This window comes from Osmia bicornis, chromosome 11, assembly GCF_907164935.1.
Source record: "Osmia bicornis bicornis chromosome 11, iOsmBic2.1, whole genome shotgun sequence".
Taxonomy (NCBI): domain Eukaryota; kingdom Metazoa; phylum Arthropoda; class Insecta; order Hymenoptera; family Megachilidae; genus Osmia; species Osmia bicornis.
This window is the reverse complement of record NC_060226.1, coordinates 8,512,280-8,530,620: the sequence shown is the minus strand read 5'-3', so window position 1 is coordinate 8,530,620 and position 18,341 is coordinate 8,512,280. Positions and strand designations below refer to the sequence as shown.

Sequence of the window (18,341 nt, the reverse complement as noted above, 5' to 3'; positions counted from 1 at the left end):
ATTTATTAAACATAAGAAGTTAAAAAATGAAGGAAAGTCTTCTTACATAATTATTATAATGCTATTTCCATGTTTTTTAACATATTTACTAAAAGATTTGTCATTTAATGAAGTAAATTCATTTCACTTGAAATAACATTCGGGTTTTAGAAAGTTAAATACATGTATATTCTTATATCTAAGCTTAATCTTATATTATAAGCTATCACTTTGAAATAATGCAGGATTACGTAGATAAATAAATAAAAATTATTATCTGGGTAAACAAAATTGCACCTTTGAAACATAAAAATAGAGATAACATTCGTCTTTATCATATCAGACTTTGATTGGCTAAGTAGTGATATTTGCTTGCGACGGGGCGCCTATCACTAATCGTTGGAATCCGTATACTCCCACTTCCACGAAAAATAGCGCAAGTCTTTTAGCGTTCCGAGTTCCGAGTTGTCCAGTCGCCCCCCTGCTTTAAAACTGCACAGTTTTGCACATCGGTTTTCGACCCATTTTAGTTTTCATTTTCACATCTTTATTGTTACTATTAAACAAAATAATGGAAGCTAAACAACGTGTTTGCATTATTGGATCAGGAAATTGGTGCGTTTTTTTTTTCAAATATTAGCTCTGTTCAATAATTGGTTATCATTGATTTAATTATTTGCAGTCAAATGTTTGTGTTACAATTGATTTTCATGTGTATTATGTATATGAAAACCAACTGGAATTTTGCATAGTTGTTACTTGTTTTCCTTAACAAAAGTTTTCATTTTTATTTTATTTTTCACTTTTAGCAAAATAAATTTGAAATTCCAGTTATATTTCAGAATTCATAATAAATTTAGTTTGCATGCAATTACACTATCATATAAAAATGATTAATGTAAACTAGAATTAATGATATAGTTTTAGGCTTAAATTTAAAAATGATCTTTGGAAGTAAATGTTTATTTATAAGGAATTGCCATAACAATCAACTGTCTTGGATAACACATATTTCAGATTTAAAATATTAATTTCGTTTATATTATTTTATGTAAATAAATATTTCATTCCTTGTTTTAAGTTTGTATGAATAATATTGCCTAAATAGTAATTGTAACATAATTATTATATGGTTTTCTTTATGTACGATTTATAGGGGCTCAGCTATTGCTAAGATAGTTGGAAATAATGCCAATAAGCTTAATAAATTTGAGGATCGTGTTACAATGTACGTTTATGAAGAAATTATTAACGGAAAAAAACTGACGGAGATTATTAACGAAACACACGAAAATGTAAAATATCTTCCAGGACATAAACTTCCGCCAAATGTGGTACGTAAGTAATTCAACAATAAATAATTAAATTAATTGCAATATCCGTTTAACTGTTAAAAACATTTAAAGAATAATTGAAATGAAAAACCTTAAAATACTTTTGACTTCATTTTGTATTTCCGTGTACATCAATCAAATATTTGAACACGTGTTTTTGATATCTACGTTTTAAATATTACAAAAAATGTACAAAATCATCGTAATGATAAATATAACAATGTGTAAAATTTTATTTTTTCTTGAAATGTAAACACCAAAGCTTTGATTCTTTATAGGAATAAATTTAAATACTGTATTACTTAACATCTTATAATTTGCACATTATTATTATTATTTATTTCCTATAGATATGCATTTTATGGTATTTATTATAGGTATATTAATGCAAATGTTTTATTTATATTTTTTTTATATTAGAAATTTATTTAAATTTCTTGATGATGTAAGTTCAAAAAGTTAATTTACTCGACACGTGATATATATATGAACGTATTACACGTCGTATAACCTTGCTGACTTAAATCATTCTACATAAACCATACATTCTGCTTATGTAACTTGCTTGAATGGAAGATAATGAATCATACATTTCTTCTTTGTATATTTAAATCATTTTTAACAAAGGGTAATTAAATGTATGATAATTTCCTTATTTATACCTATGATTAGAATAATAATTGATAATTTCTATAGATAATTTTCTGTAATTTAAGTCCATTTGTATTTATTTAATTGATAAAATTCCAGATAATTTAAAATTCTATATCATCTTATTAACTATTAAAGTTATTTCCTCTACATATGCATACTTAGTCTCCTAATTTTTAATATCAATAACTTTGTATAAAGGACTTGACTGTAACCAAGTTAACAGAAAATATTCTTCTTTTAATATTTACAGATTGAATATCAAAAACCCACTAAGTTAGAAATAGTTTTTTAATTATGCTAATAATGTTTTTAAGAATTGTTATTTTTATAAATCTCACCAATAAAATTGATTTAGAAATACCAATAACTAATATCATTTTGTTATTTCAGGTTGCAGTTCCTGATGTGGTAGAAGCTGCTAAAGATGCTGATATTCTTATTTTCGTAATACCGCATCAATTTATAAATAAGATATGTAGTACGTTATTAGGAAAGATTAAACCTACAGCAGTGGGTCTCTCTTTGATAAAGGTATAATTTTAACTCAACTCTAATTATATTTTTTGCAAATTGAGATAAGTACTCATCATTATAATAGATACTACAATTGACTAATAATATTAATATCTGTTAATTATTCAACTACTATATGTCACTATAGCGGTATTTCGTCGCAGTGGAAAATTCGAGAAACCATCGAATACTATTACTCTTAGTTTAAAAAGTTAGAATTTTTCCTTACTCTGGCTACTGTTTACCACATACTAGTATTTTTAGATATCAAGTTTTTAAATTCATTACATGTTTTCTCAAGGTCAAAGCGCTCCCTGAGTTTACCGCTAAAACCGTTGAAAAGAACAGTCGGACCTCCCGCACATGTTATTCCAAGCATTTATCCTACACCTAAGAAGTTTGTAAGTGGTAATTTTCTATAATCATCCAACCACAGTTTCCAAGTCAATCCTATCCCCTAATAACATGGCCCATCCCTTCAATGACTTGAGAAGACAGTTTACAATGAAGTATATTTGAAAAAATTAAAACAATTTTTCCAAGATAAATATATGTACATAATATGTAAAAGGAAATATTGTATCAATTATGACACAGTTTTACAAAAACATAAAATTGTTGATACGCTCGCATCTGAGTGCAAGAAGCTGGACAGTCGTCTATTCACCTGGGTAGATCTACCTGTATTTGAAAGGCGGGAATTTTTATTTGTTAAACAATTTTTTCATACAAAAACCTCTGTAGTGACAGTCTTTTAGATCTTATGTTAAAAGTCAATGGATAGTTCTTTTTATTTTTAATTAATTCCGTGTAAATAAATACACACATAGAGATACAATGAACTATGATACTATTAAAGCAGCAAATATTAATCACATTGTTGACAAATTTTTGAATGATTTTGCATGATTACACAATATTGATGTAATTTTAAATAATGCAACTATGCAAATTATTTGATTTATCTATTATTGTTTTGTAGGGTTTTAATCAAAAAGAGGGTGGCGGTATTGAACTTATTTCTCACATTATTTCAAAACAACTTCGTATTCCCGTCTCGGTTTTAATGGGGGCAAATTTAGCTTCTGAGGTGGCTGAGGAGATGTTTTGTGAAACTACTATTGGTAACTATTCAATGTATTTATGAAATATGTTTATACGTAAATTGTATAATGAGTGTCTAAAAAAAATGTGTTGCTTGTTACAATAATAGAAGATGCAATAATAAATGAGCTTTTTTGTCGCTTTTATGTAGAATCTGATAGTACAAAAAAGAACCGGTTTGTACATTTATAGCATACCAAAACGTACAAAAAATATGTGAACTATGAACGTACAACTATGCGAAATAAATTAAATTGTTCAGAATTTGTAAAACATACAAAATGTGTGAATTAAGATAATGTTTTAATCAGCTAGAGAGAAAAAATATTCTTATCAAAATATCTAGTCATATAAAAATTTTAATTTTATATTTATTAAATAATTCAATGTATTTTCTAGAAATATTTTAAAGTAATCTAACAATAAGATAGAAAACAATTGATAATTTGAATTATTAATACTTAATCGAATTTCAAGGATTATTTTCTTATCAGATAATTGAAAAAAAATGAAGCAGAACAAATTTACAATAAAGCGGAACTGGTTTGAATGTTTTTTTCATGCAACTAAATAAAAAATTCGATTCTAATCTTAGAAGATGGAGTTTATAAAAAGCGTACTGATAGTCGATTTGAGAAATCGACTCAAGTAATATGTATATGAAATATATGAAATTTTATAAATTCTTAAGTATAATTTTTTTTAATAACATTGTGATTTTTAGGTTGCAAGGATAAAGGAATGGCTCCTGTCCTAAGAGATTTGATACAAACATCATATTTTAGAGTTGTGGTTGTTGAAGATGTTGATTCAGTTGAATGTTGTGGAGCACTAAAGGTAATTATATTCTTAAATGTCATTTTTAATTTTACTTATAAATTTCATAAAAAATAAATAATTTTTATTTTTGATCTTTGTATAGAATATAGTAGCTTGTGGTGCTGGTTTCGTTGATGGTTTAGGATTAGGTGATAATACAAAGGCTGCAGTGATTAGATTAGGCCTTATGGAAATGATTAAATTCGTAGATTTGTTTTTCCCTGGTGGAAAACTGGCTACTTTCTTTGAAAGTTGTGGAGTTGCAGATCTTATTACTACATGCTATGGTGGCCGTAATCGTAAAGTTTCAGAAGCTTTCGTGAAAACTGGCAAGGTCAGTTTTATTACATAAGTTATAAATGTATACCGTATAAAAAATTATATAGACATCAATTATTGTGTTTATAGACAATCGAAGAATTGGAAAAAGAAATGTTGAATGGACAAAAATTGCAAGGTCCTTTTACTGCTGAAGAGGTAAATTTCATGTTAAAAGCTAGAAACATGGAAAGCAGGTTTCCTCTTTTCACAGCTATACACCGGATTTGCATTGGTGAGATAAAGCCTACAGAACTAATCGATTGCATACGTAATCATCCAGAACACATGTAAGCTTAATTGTCTCCACTATAATTAATGATGGATTAATTGAAATACCTGACATTTGATTAGAATTGACATAGAATGATAGACATTTTATTTGAAATATTATAAATTTATATCTGGAATCTCAGTAACTCCGTGTTATTAAAATGAATTTATTTTCAAATTAAGTACAAAATATAAATTTTAATAAGTTCAAAATTCTGCACTTTAATAATATGTCTATCACCACAGTAATAGTTATTTTATTTAACCATGGTCCTAGTTAACTTTGTTGTTGTTGTATTGTTGAAATATGTATAAAAACAATTTAAAACTGTGTAAAATACCCAAATATTTACACAATGGTATATAAATATACATATATAATATGTATAATAGATGTACATATTTGTAAATAGTTACCATGCGCGTGATAGCAAGATATACATATCCTTTTTCCAAAAAAATTTGCTTATTTTTGTTTAGAATATGCACAAATGGTGAAACGTTGGACTTCTTTTAGGTAAAATATATTTTATTTTTATCAGTAAAATACAGTGTTATGCATGTATGTAAAATGAATTTTAATTTTACAAGATCAAGATAACAGGATTTTTATTCTTATATTTTACAGACATTTAATAATACCAAATGAATAGAAAAATTTTATCATGTTATTGATATTGTTTAATAAACCATAGTCAAATATAGCTCAGTGGTCACCATGAGTAATAATTAAAAAAAATATACATATATATATAATTTTTTTTAAAATTTTTAACTTAATTAAAATTTATAATACGGTATATAAGAAAAATATTTTGACGTACTGTATTCAATATACATTTTTTCAGAATTATTTTTAAATCGGGTACATATTGCACATTATATTTTATTGATAAAAATAATATGTTTTTAATCATTAACATCAGGTGTCATGTTTCGCATGAATATTTATCGTTGTTCTTAATCTAAAGGGGTGTTGCGAAATTTCTCAAATGAATCTTCAGATAAAAATAAAAATAATGCTTATTAAACGCACAAAATGTTTATATTAGATCTGTTATATTAAATGACAAGTGTTAAATAAGAATCTTCTAATAATTAATTTCTTGAAAACAATCTAATTGTGTTAAAACAGAAGGTTCAACACAAAGACAAAGATATGTTTAAAAAAAATAACTTAAAGGACCATGGATTGTTAATAAATTTCATAATATTTCTTATTATTCATTCAATTTATTATGTATCTTAAATTTTTAATTATAAACTGTACTCGTATCAGACTAACTATAGTTCATGTAACAATAATTTCAATGCACCCTTAACAGCACTAATTTTTTTTTTGTCTATATACATGTGTAGAAAGTACAAAATCTTATATTCTCTATATATATCGAAAAATAATATGTAATATGTAAAAAATATGTTATGTGTTGTTATATATTTTAATGAAAATTTTATCAGAATTGTTATACAAATTAAGAAGATTCTATAGATGAATTGTACTAGCGATATTTCGATTTTATTTCCAGTTATATAAATTGTGAACTGTTATATTACAAAATCGAAATCATCTTAAACAATGTAATATGAAAATCAAATATATGACTATTATTTGTTAATCTGAATCCTTATTTAGAGTAATGTTTCTCCTTTTTTCCAAAAACCTATAATACCAATATTTTTATAATATATTGTGTTAGCAGTGTAGTTCACTAATATAAATACAGTATACTATAAATATTGTTATCTATCTCAAATAATTTTAATTGTTACACAATCTAAGTTGTACTATCATTCTACTATCAATCTTTCTATTAAGCATGCTTAAGGGTGTAAATGGTATAACTGTACATGGGTAACGTTTACAATTAAAGGTATACAACAGATTTATTTATTTTTAACTGTATTTACTTCATATGTAGGGATGACGACGTTAATACATCAATACTGCTGTGCCCTTCACCAAGATGCCATCTATGAAGATTGGAGGACAGAAGAGAAGATATTTATACCTCAAAAACTGTTTAATAATAACTGATGAGTTGGTGCAAAATTATTGATAATTTGCTACAATAATCAAAATTGATATAGTATTAATTATTTCTTTAAATGTTATGTTAGCAGTTGAGCAATTCCTTTTTATCATGATCTCTTTTTATTTTACAAATAATTTATTTGTACCGTGTCAAGAAATTTTGTATTTATTTTTGTACATCCTTAAAAATTATATTAATTAATACATCATATGAATGTTTGCTTACTATATAAACGTTACAACTGGTAATTTATATTAATAGGAAAATGAAGTTATTTGAAAGTGTTAAAACTTTTGTAACGCTTGTAGTATTATTATACTATCTCTAATTTTAAAATTTAATCTGGCTACGGTTTGCGATTGCGTTTAACCTGGCCTTGGTCCACTGAACGTCAACTGTTAGAAAATAATGTGTGATCGTTACTAAGATCAATGAAGGCTGAAGTTAGTTTGTAAGTTAGTCAGTCAATCGTACATCGGCGCCCGAAAATACGCGGATTTGCAACACTTTGTTCGTCATAAGATACCCTTAACACCTTCGTGAATTTGTAAATTCTTATTTTGTAATACTATAATACTGCAAAATGAGTGCGCCAGCAAAGAAGAGGATATGCATTGTAGGAAGTGGAAATTGGTATGTGTATTTGACAGTTTTATAATAATTTTTATAAATAAAAGTTGGAGTCTGTACTTAATAGAAATACTGTATATTCACATTATTTCTAACTAAATATGTTACAATTGTTATTACATAATTGACCATGGTACTTATTCTTAACTAATTATCACTATATTTTATTTCATTACTGACATTTGTTGAATTGCTTGCATAACATGTCAAGAGATAACATCTTATTAAATGTGCAAATCGCTAATAAATTATAATATTTAAATTTATTATCTTTAAAGTACTAATAAATAGGTTGTAACTTTTTTTTGTATAATTGGAATTCTTTACATTTCAATTTTAAAGTCAAAAAGTAAGCATTACATAAATTGAAAGATAATCTCAAAGAATTATGTAAGAAGAAAAGCTATTTATGAAAAGAACATAGAATTCGTGTATGATTATACATGTATAAAAGCCGATAGTAATATTATACGGATATTACATATTATGTATTTTCTGTTTTAGGGGTTCAGCCATTGCAAAAATTGTGGGTGCCAATGTTGTCAAGTACAACAACAAATTTGAAACACGTGTGACAATGTATGTTTATGAAGAAATAGTGAACAGCCAAAAATTAACTGATATTATAAATCAGTTGCATGAAAATGTTAAATATCTTCCTGGACACAAGCTTCCAGAAAACATAGTAAGTCTTGTTTTATACTATTGTTTTTGTTTTCTAAGGATATCATTACTGATAATTTCACAAAACATAACAAATTAGGGATATTATTCTTAAATTTATCAATATGTTTAATATTTTTAATTTTATAGCCAAAGAATATTAAATATTTTAAAAAATATACTCGGATGGTAAAATATTATAGAACTTTAGACAACAAAATTTTATAATTTGATTATTATAAAGTATTCTTTCAAATCTGCAATGCTATAAAACAGGGACTGGTACAGGGGCAGTTGCCGAGGATAATATTTCACATAGCAATTATAACAAACAAGGGAAATATATTTTGAAATGATTTAGCAAGGTCAAACAACATGTGAGACATGTTTGGCATCTGTCATGTTGTTCTGACACTGTAAGCATCGCAAATAACACATTGCCCTTGTTTGTTAGATTATAATTGAAGCCATTAATCAGTGATTGTTCCGATGCCCGCCCGTACTCCAGCGCCATGAATATTTAATTAAAAACACACAATTGATATTTAAAAAATACACTTTTTATTATTATATACTGTAAAGCAGTAACAATATCTGGATAAAGTTACAATCAAAACTTCAGATAATATTTCAAAAATTCGAAAAATATTTCAATTGTAATAATGTATTACTTATTTTATATTTCTAAAAAAATGCAACAGATTTTTCAATTATATTTTTTAAATTATCATAACAATAATTTGATTACTATTATTTTTATATTTATGAATATAACATTCCTACATATTAACTGTTGTAATTAGACTTGAATAGTGATATATTTTCTTCTATAATTTCATTTCTAAGATCACGTTAGTTAATTATAATTATATTTTATTCAAAGCTTTACTTGTAGATGCACTTAATAATCAGTGGTGGTGCGTACATAAACCTTTCCAGAAGGCATTGTTACTTTATCAACTCCTTTAGGGAACAATTTAGGAAGATCCTCATCCTTCACAGTAGGAAGAATCATAACTTTTTCTCCTGGCTATAAGAAAAAACGAAATAGATTTTAAAACACGCTAAATATTTCATTAGTAAAATTTTAAATATGTTTATCAAAATATAAGAATCACAGCTAACAAAAGTAAGGTTTACTTACCACCCAATTAGCAGGGGTTGCTATTCCTGGTTTTCTATCAACAAGTTGCAAAGAGTCTATAACTCTCAATATTTCACTGGAAATAATAACAAAGTTGTTAACATGTTTTCCATAATATATAAATCTAAATAATAATATGACTTACTCCACATTGCGACCAGTAGATGTTGGATAATGCATTGACAAGCGTACACGATGATCAGGGCTTATGATGTATAGAGCACGAACAGTTTGTGCTAGATCTGGATTATCTTTGCTTTCTTCATCAATCATATCCAATTTCACTGCCAAACTTCGGTCATGGTCAGCAATGATTGGATAAGGGAAAGCTCCGCAAATATCTTGGCAGTAGGATTTAATGTCCTGTTATAAATATATTCTTATGTAAAACAGGAATTATTTACTTTATATCATAAATTTTGAACTCCTAAACACGTTCGAACCCGGAGCAAAGCGAACCATTTTATTTTTCTTAAAAATCGTCGCCTCTCAGGTGTGGGTAGATTTACCCACGTGGGCTCGAATGTGTAAAATTCAGTTTTATATGAATTTTTGTTTTCATATTTTCTGCTGTATCATCACTGTCTCAATCACTCATGTCTTTTTCATTATATTTCATCATTCCGAACTAGTGGAAGATTTTTGCTGACTTTAAAATAGAATATATATCAGTACGATAATTCTCTGGTAGACTCTCTTATTAATGTGTACACATCCCTCATCAGTAAAAGAATTGATAATATATTTATAAATATATGGGGTGACTCATTCTGTATTTTTCTTTTAGTTTGATTTTGTTGTTTCTTCAACTTACATTAACCCAATCAACATGATCCTTCAGCTTATCAACAGAATGAGCTAGCAGTTTCGTGTTGCGACGTTCAAAATGAGGCTGATGTACTGCTAAACGTCCTAATTCAGTAGTACAAACTGGTGTGAAATCAGCAGGATGGGAGAATAGAACAACCCATCTGTAATGAAAAATTATTAAAAAATATTGTTTATTATATCAGGAATTACATTTTTCAATTTTTATAAAAATTAGAATATTACACTATTTTTTATTTTTCTGAGCTGTCATATCTAAGTACTTTCATCAGTATCAAAGGGTATAAGTCAACCACCTGGGCTAACTTGAATGGCATATGCCATGCGCTTAAATAGCTGGCATATGTCACATATAAGCACTTACTAGTTTTGCACCCAGCTGAGGATGGGCATGATTCTGTTATCTCGTCGATAAGAACATACGTGGTAGTATTCATCAGTAGGCGAAGATATATTTCTATGAAAATTGTACGAGTGAACTTTTTTCATATGTAGTGGCCATTGAAGGATTGGTCCACTTTCGGTCACCAGAAATGATGGAGAGATGACCCAACTGGGACACACTCTCTGTAGGAAACTATGTATTTATATTTTCTCATTCCTGTTGTTAATGAGTTAAATATATGTATAAAAGGAATCATAACAAGATGAGATGAGTGGATTAGGCTAACTGAAATTTTTTTTTAAGTCTTATCAAATGTTAGGGACTTCATCAGAAATTCCTGAGGTCATTTTTATCTTCTACTTGTTACTATTGTTGTTTAATTATAACTTAAGTGATTAAAGAGTTAAATCATTATAATATATTATATCATAATTATAATATCATTAAATTTCAAAATTTGATTGCTTATTCTTTGAAATTCTAAAATTAAATTTTCATTCCTATATTGTATATCTCCCCTGATAACAAGGAACCTCTAAACGTTTCTTCGCACAATATGCAAAGTAATTTATTCATTCTGGATAAGATGGTACGGATGACGGCTATTTCTTTATTACGCTGATAAAGGCGATAAATACAGCTTAAGCTTTTTAATTAAAAAATTGTTTCATACTATAGTCATCTCTCAATTTATGTGAACTATTTGTTCTATGCGATTTTTTCAGTATGTAATACAGTCACGTACCATACAGAAGGTCGAATCTATGACAAATCTGTTTACTGTTTATGTTCATTTGCAAGGAGTCACCAAATTACGCTAATATTTGAATTATATGAGAGACCTTGCCTATAGAATTAAGCAATTTTTGTTTAAATAAGAAGAATAAAATTAATTAATATTCACACGATCATCGCTGGGTCTTCTTAGACCCAGACATTTACATAAAAATGGTTATTTAATTAATATATCGTGTAATATATAATAAAGTACACTTTTCTTGAGAACTTTACATTAATAATATTTAATAAATATAAATCTTTTCAAGAACCCTCTTCACAATGAAGTAGCAAAATTGTGATTTCTGGGTTTAAAAAGTGTTATTTTGGGTTTATAAAGATATTTTAATAAGAAATATTTAAAAAATCGTAGCCATGTAATAATTTAAATAAATACCATAGAAAAATATATTATTTAATCACATGAAAAGAGGGATGATGATGATGATGGTCTATGATCAGTTTTCTTACTAATTATAGAAGATCATTATAAGTACTTTGATTGAAAATCAAATAGTAATCAAAAATAGACTTACGAGTTTCCTTGCCAAGTATAGAAATTAATGGGCCCTTGAGTTGTTTCTGCTTCAAAGTTGGGAAGGATGGAGTTAAGTCTCATGGTCGGTTCCTAATTAAAGTACTCTGAAATATAACACGTGAAGATCTGTTGTAACGCAGCGATGTTCTGACGGATGTTATATACCGGCACGCATACGGCATATGTCATATGTCATACAAATTGCGTAGTATCATTACAGTCGGTAGGCGTCGAGTACTTCTCCCACTACTCCAATCTAACTTTAGTGTATGGAAACGGTGCTAATACGTTATCTATTGATATCAGAATGAAATAGATTAGTGAACCTGATTGCTATATACAAAAGGATATTTTTTGCAATTTTAATTTGCAAAATATACTTCTTTATGCATTTATGATCACTTTGGGAAAAGCAATTTTCAAGTACCCTTTTTAATTTTCTAGGTAAATTGAGCATATTATGATGCTCAGACAGATCCATATCTTATGATCAATCTTATGATTAGCCAATATTTTTAAATATCATCCAGGCTTAATATGTTAAGTACCATAGAAGTACTATAAAAGCTCTCCTATTATAATAGCATTACATAATCAGATGAAGGAATGTTTCTTCCTTGCATTCAGGAGGACTCTCCCCTTAATCCTATAAGTATCAGATGCTTTTTTCTATACCAGTATCCTGTTACTTATCCAATGAGTAAACATAAATAGTTGTTGTAACAATTCCTCTAAAAAAGCTCCCTAGGATATATTCTACTTTGGAGTCTGTCAAACTCTTCTGCCATCCATTTCTTTGCCAGATCCTTTAATAAAGGATTATAAGGGACTTTTGAAATATCCAGGCAATCTCGGTCTGCTCATTCGCTTCCTAATTAAATTTACAAATTAGTACAAACACCTCGTACATCTACATTATAGATAATACACAGCGGAAATTAGATCTTTAAATTTCAAGTGTTTACGTCCGGTGATAAAATCATTGAGCTGTAAAGCTGATAAGCTCTTGATTTATTTCATTCAAAAAATAATCTACGTATTTAAATTACAAGTTGCACAATTATAGGTAAAATTACAAATTGATTACTTTTAATCCAGTTTTTACTTGATAGGGGTTGAATCAGTGATATATGTATAATTTTGAGAATAAAAAGTATTTGACAGAGATCTTTTTTATTGATAATTTTCCACATTGAAAGGAAGAAAGCAGCTTTTAAAGTTGTATTTACAAAATCTATTAATTCTAGATTGTTGATGCCTATGCAATCACTCATACATATTCAAATATGCAAATATATGCAACAATGTTGCATATATTTTCAACAATGATGATTCATTTGTTTGACAGATGTATGTACAAGGAAATTGCACTAGTATATGCGACTTGGAAAATCAAAAAGAATGTTATCAGAATAAATGATGTAATTCTTATATAATAAATGAACTCTATAATTTACTCCACATGTACCTTTCAGGTTGCCATTCCGGACGTTGTCGAAGCTGCAAAAGATGCAGATATCCTTATTTTTGTAATACCTCATCAATTTATACGAACTCTATGCGCAACTTTATTAGATAAAATTAAACCAACTGCTGTTGGTCTATCCCTAATTAAGGTATTAATTATTAGACTAGATTTATTTGATGATCATCATTTTGATCCAAATATTCCTGATTTTTCACGAAGGGTTTTGATCGAGGTGATGGATCAAACATTCAGCTGATTTCTAAAATCATTGAACAAAATTTAAGAATTCAATGTTATGTCTTGATGGGCGCCAACTTGGCTAATGAAGTTGCTGAAGAAAAATTCTGTGAAACCACTATTGGTAACTGTTAATCATTTGTAGAACATACTTTAATAAATGTATTAATTCATATATTATTACCTGCAGTGTAGATACTAACTAAACTCAGCAAAAAATCCTTAGATGTATGTACTGGCAAATTTTAATATATCCATAATTCGTTATAATTGTTTCTTGCTGTTATAGGCTGCAGAGATAAACGACTGGCACCATTACTGAGAGACCTTATTCAAACTCCCAATTTTAGAGTTGTGGTTGTTGATGACTGCGAAGCAGTTGAAGTATGCGGAGCTTTAAAGGTACATATACTTAGATATTATTACATAAAATGAATTTTGGATTATTTTGTATTTAATACCTATAATGTATGTTTCAGAATATTGTAGCATGTGCTGCTGGCTTTGTAGATGGTATGGGATTAGGCGATAATACAAAAGCAGCTGTTATCAGATTAGGCCTAATGGAAATGGTTAGGTTCATAGATACATTTTATAAAGGTTCCAAACTTTCAACGTTCTTTGAAAGTTGTGGTATAGCTGATTTAATAACCACTTGTTACGGTGGAAGGAACCGCAGAGTTTGTGAACAATATGTTAAAAGTGGCAAAGTATAAATTATATTCATTAATGCATTAATTTTCATTTTCTCAAAATTAGCGACATAGTAAAATATATTTGTATCTATTTTTAACAGACCATCAGACAACTTGAGGAAGAACTTCTAGGTGGTCAAAAATTACAAGGACCAGCTACAGCTGATGAAGTTCATGGAATGTTAAAAGCTAACAACTTATTAGAAAAATTTCCGTTATTTACAGCGGTACATCGCATCTGTACTGATCAATTAAGACCAGCAGATTTAATTGATCAAATTCGTAATCATCCTGAACACATGTTAGTATAAAACTAATTTTATATTTGATTATAACTCTATTTCCCCAAATAATAATTTCATAAACTAAATATATTACTAGATTTGCACCACAAACGCTATACATGTATTAACTATTGTGATCCTGTTTAATTTAAAAAAACATAACAAAACTGTTGTGATAAGTTTAAACACCCATTTATATCGGGTTGAAACATAATTGGGACTAATGCATTCCATCATCATTAAAATAACATTCTATTAAAGTAAGTCATAATTAAGATTTGTTTGACCAACCTAATTTTTAAATGTTCTTAAAGAGTTATTCACTTTTTTAGGATGAAAGTGGAAGGAGCTGAAGAGTCATAATTAAATACAATAAATGATTTCGAATGAACATCATTTTTATGTAGATAACAACTTTAGGCATCTGTCTAGAAATTATTCAAGAAATATGAAAAACAAATTAGCAATGAAATGTAATATTGTAAATATTGTATGTTATTTAGATTTATAATTATTTATGACTGCTTTTAATTACAGGTGTTGGCAATAAATTGTAATACAATGTAAGATTAATATTATATATTATGTAATACTGAATAAAATGTTTAACCTGATTCAGTGCTCATAAAAGATTTAGAACCAAAGTTATTTAAAAATAATTATTGATTATTAAGAACACGCACAAAATAGTTTGAATAAACTACATAAATATATTTTTTCATAAATTAATACATAGTTTTGGTGATTTTCAACAATATTCTAAGTTTTTACAAAGTTAAAATTTATTTTTAATTTATATTTTATCACTATCGTTATTTTACCTTATTTTTTGAAGAAGTATTTGAACATGGACTATTGTCTTGTTTATCACTTTTCACCTGATCAGGTCCCTCTGAATCCATATAGGGTACATTATCCACTAGAGCTGTATCACTTGTAATGCGAAGTTCTAAATATCACATAGTGAAATTAAAAATCAAACTGTATATCTTATAATTGATAGTGATTATAAGAATCTTACCAAACCTTCCAGGCTCTGTTTCAACTGCTTGAATTACAGTTGTTCGCACTTCATGTTCTACTTCTTCTGCAAATTTGTTTAACTGAAATAGTAAATATACAGAGTTCAATGGAAGTGATGGTACTAATCAAGAAAGGAGTGATGTTTGTGAAAAAACAAGCAGAAAACAATTTTTCTAGAAAAGATTTAATGAAAATTTAATTTATCAAGTGACACTTACTATTGAATGCCGTCGAATCGCTTGGCGTGTTCGTCAGGCGCTTTGGCACTGTGTTAATAGTACAACACCTCATTGAAACACTGATTTTATTTTAATTCAAATTAATGTTCAATTATTAATAATATCCTTACTTAAGAATTTTGCTTATTTTTTCCACGTTCTAATACTGTGATATAAAGTATTACACAATACTTTTAGATATGTTCAAGAAATATACATATGTATAGAAGATAATGTATAAATGAATATATTATGTAATATGTGGTGCAATTTGAATATGTACAAAATATTTACCTCTTCGATAGCAGCGCTGTTTGTAACATGTTTATATTTTTTATACTCCTCATTTATTTTGTCCCTTATAACTAAATGACATTTGTTAAAATATCAATACTTCACATGTTCAACAATTATTTTCACTTTACCTTTTAATGCATGTTCATCACCCTTAAAAGTATTCATTCGGGTACGATGTAGTTTCTTAAATACATGTAATACCTAAAAACCATAATTGTTTTATTAAAATAAATATTCTATGGTCATAAAAAGTAATATACATTAACATTTTCTTCAAAACATTGTATAGTGTATGCATTATTAGAACACTATAATACAACTATTGCAGAACCGCTGCCTAATTACCTCTCGCCTAAGAATATCCCCCATTTTTATTAGAACTAAATATGAACTGAATTTTTTATACTTTCAAGACGAAATAGTCAAATATTATATATATTATACGTCCTACTGACTACATACATGTCGTTGACTACAGGTTACCAGTGACTACAGATTCAACAAAACTGGACATGTCTTTGTCTTCGAGGGGTCATGATTTAAGGGGTCCCATACACCCCACAAAGTTCGATTGCTGCGCCATCTATACAAAACCGGCGGAAACTACTCAATAAATTACCGACTTATCGACTGAACTTCCGACAGTCGGTAATCGATCTCTTCATGGGCCTCGGCTCAACCTTCCCAGTTATTTATTATTTTTTTGTCTTTAAGGACCTCACGAGGCCCAACCCTTTATCACTGCACCCTTAACATCCCTGTATCCCTTGTATCACTATATTCCCTATATTCCTGCACCTCGTATATACCGGCATTCCTTACACCTCGGCATTCCTTACATTTTTGCATCCCTTACATCTTTGTACCCTTTGTATCTCTGTATCCGTTCCACTCCTGAATTCTCCCTGCATCTCTTGTATCCTTTCAACCCTTATAATAAATATATTATAAATATAATAATATACTTATGGCCACTGATTCAAGTAAAGGTAAGTAAAGGTAAGTAAAGGTAAGTAAAGGTAAGTAAACTCTCGTGAAAAATAATTTTAAATTTACAAAATTTAGTTCCTTTTTTTAAAACCAGATGGCGCTGAATCGAGGTCGAGATTTTAGTTCACATTTTTGCCGCTAGAGGGCCAAAATCTCTGCGTGATTTAGTTCCTTTTTCAAAAACCAGATGGCGCTGATTCGAGGTCGAGATTTTAGTTCGCATTTTTGCCGCTAGAGGGCCAAAATCTTTGCTTGATTTAGTTCCTTTTTCAAAAACCAGATGGCGCTGAATCGAGGTCGAGATTTTAGTTCACATTTTTGCCGCTAGAGGGCCAAAATCTCTGCGTGATTTAGTTCCTTTTTCAAAAACCAGATGGCGCTGATTCGAGGTCGAGATTTTAGTTCGCATTTTTGCCGCTAGAGGGCCAAAATCTTTGCTTGATTTAGTTCCTTTTTCAAAAACCAGATGGCGCTGAATCGAGGTCGAGATTTTAGTTCACATTTTTGCCGCTAGAGGGCCAAAATCTCTGCGTGATTTAGTTCCTTTTTCAAAAACCAGATGGCGCTGATTCGAGGTCGAGATTTTAGTTCGCATTTTTGCCGCTAGAGGGCCAAAATCTTTGCTTGATTTAGTTCCTTTTTCAAAAACCAGATGGCGCTAAATTTATTTGTGCTTTAGTTCTTTCTTTCGCCACTAGAGGGCGCTGTTACGAACGCCGAAAACGTTTTTTCATGGATGTAAGCGATAAGGGGATGTAAGGAATGCAGGGATGAAAAGAATGTAGGGATGAAAAGAATGTAGGGATGAAAAGAATGTAGGGATGAAGCGATGAAGACAATGTAAGGATGAAAAGAATGTGGGGATGAAAAGAATGTAGGGATGAAGCGATGAAGACAATGTAGGGATGAAAAGAATTTAGGGATGAAAAGAATGTAGGCATGAAAAGAATGTAGGGACGAAAGGAATGTAGGGATGTAAGGAATGCCGAGATGTAAGGAATGCAGAGATGTAAGGAATACAGAGATGTAAAAATTTGATGCTTGATCGATATTGTGGTACTATCATTGGAAGAGTACTAACAAGATGTTTGAAACAGTTCGCGAATTATAGTGTGTTGTGTCGGCAAGGTAGGG

At 28.8% G+C, this 18,341-nt stretch overlaps 4 protein-coding genes across 5 annotated transcripts; 2 read left to right on the top strand and 2 right to left on the bottom strand.

Annotated features, from left to right (window-relative positions):
* Positions 1–390: 390 nt before the first annotated feature.
* LOC114873946 (glycerol-3-phosphate dehydrogenase [NAD(+)], cytoplasmic) lies at positions 391–7,188 on the top strand. 2 transcript variants are annotated; one of them, XM_029182757.2, is made up of 8 exons: positions 391–594; positions 1,136–1,313; positions 2,358–2,498; positions 3,463–3,604; positions 4,309–4,421; positions 4,507–4,737; positions 4,812–5,011; positions 6,917–7,188. In XM_029182757.2, exons 1-8 carry the CDS (start codon positions 551–553, stop codon positions 6,972–6,974), a joined length of 1,107 nt encoding a protein of 368 aa, XP_029038590.1. In that variant the 5' UTR covers positions 391–550; the 3' UTR covers positions 6,975–7,188. The 2 variants fall into 2 exon arrangements, with proteins under 2 accessions (XP_029038590.1, XP_029038591.1); XM_029182758.1 differs by lacking the exon at positions 391–594 and having other exon boundaries at positions 1,230–1,317.
* A 174-nt stretch (positions 7,189–7,362) lies between these two features.
* Positions 7,363–15,293, top strand: LOC114873947 (glycerol-3-phosphate dehydrogenase [NAD(+)], cytoplasmic-like). Its single transcript, XM_029182761.2, has 8 exons — positions 7,363–7,663; positions 8,165–8,345; positions 13,471–13,611; positions 13,683–13,824; positions 13,990–14,102; positions 14,180–14,410; positions 14,497–14,696; positions 15,012–15,293. The coding sequence occupies exons 1-8, from the start codon at positions 7,614–7,616 to the stop codon at positions 15,040–15,042; spliced, it is 1,089 nt and encodes a 362-aa protein (XP_029038594.1). The 5' UTR covers positions 7,363–7,613; the 3' UTR covers positions 15,043–15,293.
* Positions 9,063–12,216, bottom strand: LOC114873949 (peroxiredoxin-6-like). Its single transcript, XM_029182762.2, has 5 exons — positions 11,994–12,216; positions 10,282–10,438; positions 9,613–9,830; positions 9,468–9,543; positions 9,063–9,353 (listed from the first exon to the last, which is right to left on the bottom strand). The coding sequence occupies exons 1-5, from the start codon at positions 12,074–12,076 to the stop codon at positions 9,225–9,227; spliced, it is 663 nt and encodes a 220-aa protein (XP_029038595.1). The 5' UTR covers positions 12,077–12,216; the 3' UTR covers positions 9,063–9,224.
* Positions 15,294–15,366: 73 nt separating the features above from the next.
* Positions 15,367–16,725, bottom strand: LOC114873950 (complex III assembly factor LYRM7). The gene is made up of 5 exons (XM_029182763.1): positions 16,563–16,725; positions 16,346–16,418; positions 16,215–16,285; positions 15,701–15,782; positions 15,367–15,628 (listed from the first exon to the last, which is right to left on the bottom strand). Exons 1-5 carry the CDS (start codon positions 16,584–16,586, stop codon positions 15,492–15,494), a joined length of 387 nt encoding a protein of 128 aa, XP_029038596.1. The 5' UTR covers positions 16,587–16,725; the 3' UTR covers positions 15,367–15,491.
* Between the last annotated feature and the right edge of the window lie 1,616 nt (positions 16,726–18,341).

What these genes read in the sequence shown, in the direction of transcription:
- LOC114873949 (XM_029182762.2), bottom strand. Translation starts at nt 12,076, where the DNA reads ATGAGACTTAACTCCATCCTTCCCAACTTTGAAGCAGAAACAACTCAA. An exon ending in TATACTTGGCAAGGAAACTC is followed by an intron (nt 10,439 to 11,993) that starts GTAAGTCTATTT and finishes TTTTCATTACAG; the next exon opens with ATGGGTTGTTCTATTCTCCC. An exon ending in TCTACTGGTCGCAATGTGGA is followed by an intron (nt 9,544 to 9,612) that starts GTAAGTCATATT and finishes TATTATTTCCAG; the next exon opens with TGAAATATTGAGAGTTATAG.
- LOC114873946 (XM_029182757.2), top strand. Translation starts at nt 551, where the DNA reads ATGGAAGCTAAACAACGTGTTTGCATTATTGGATCAGGAAATTG. An exon ending in ATAAACTTCCGCCAAATGTG is followed by an intron (nt 1,314 to 2,357) that starts GTACGTAAGTAA and finishes TTGTTATTTCAG; the next exon opens with GTTGCAGTTCCTGATGTGGT. An exon ending in GTTTTGTGAAACTACTATTG is followed by an intron (nt 3,605 to 4,308) that starts GTAACTATTCAA and finishes TGTGATTTTTAG; the next exon opens with GTTGCAAGGATAAAGGAATG.
- LOC114873950 (XM_029182763.1), bottom strand. Translation starts at nt 16,586, where the DNA reads ATGGGGGATATTCTTAGGCGAGAG. An exon ending in GGGATATTCTTAGGCGAGAG is followed by an intron (nt 16,419 to 16,562) that starts GTAATTAGGCAG and finishes TATGGTTTTTAG; the next exon opens with GTATTACATGTATTTAAGAA. An exon ending in TGATGAACATGCATTAAAAG is followed by an intron (nt 16,286 to 16,345) that starts GTAAAGTGAAAA and finishes AATGTCATTTAG; the next exon opens with TTATAAGGGACAAAATAAAT.
- LOC114873947 (XM_029182761.2), top strand. Translation starts at nt 7,614, where the DNA reads ATGAGTGCGCCAGCAAAGAAGAGGATATGCATTGTAGGAAGTGGAAAT. An exon ending in TTGGTCTATCCCTAATTAAG is followed by an intron (nt 13,612 to 13,682) that starts GTATTAATTATT and finishes TTTTTCACGAAG; the next exon opens with GGTTTTGATCGAGGTGATGG. An exon ending in CGTAATCATCCTGAACACAT is followed by an intron (nt 14,697 to 15,011) that starts GTTAGTATAAAA and finishes TCACTTTTTTAG; the next exon opens with GATGAAAGTGGAAGGAGCTG.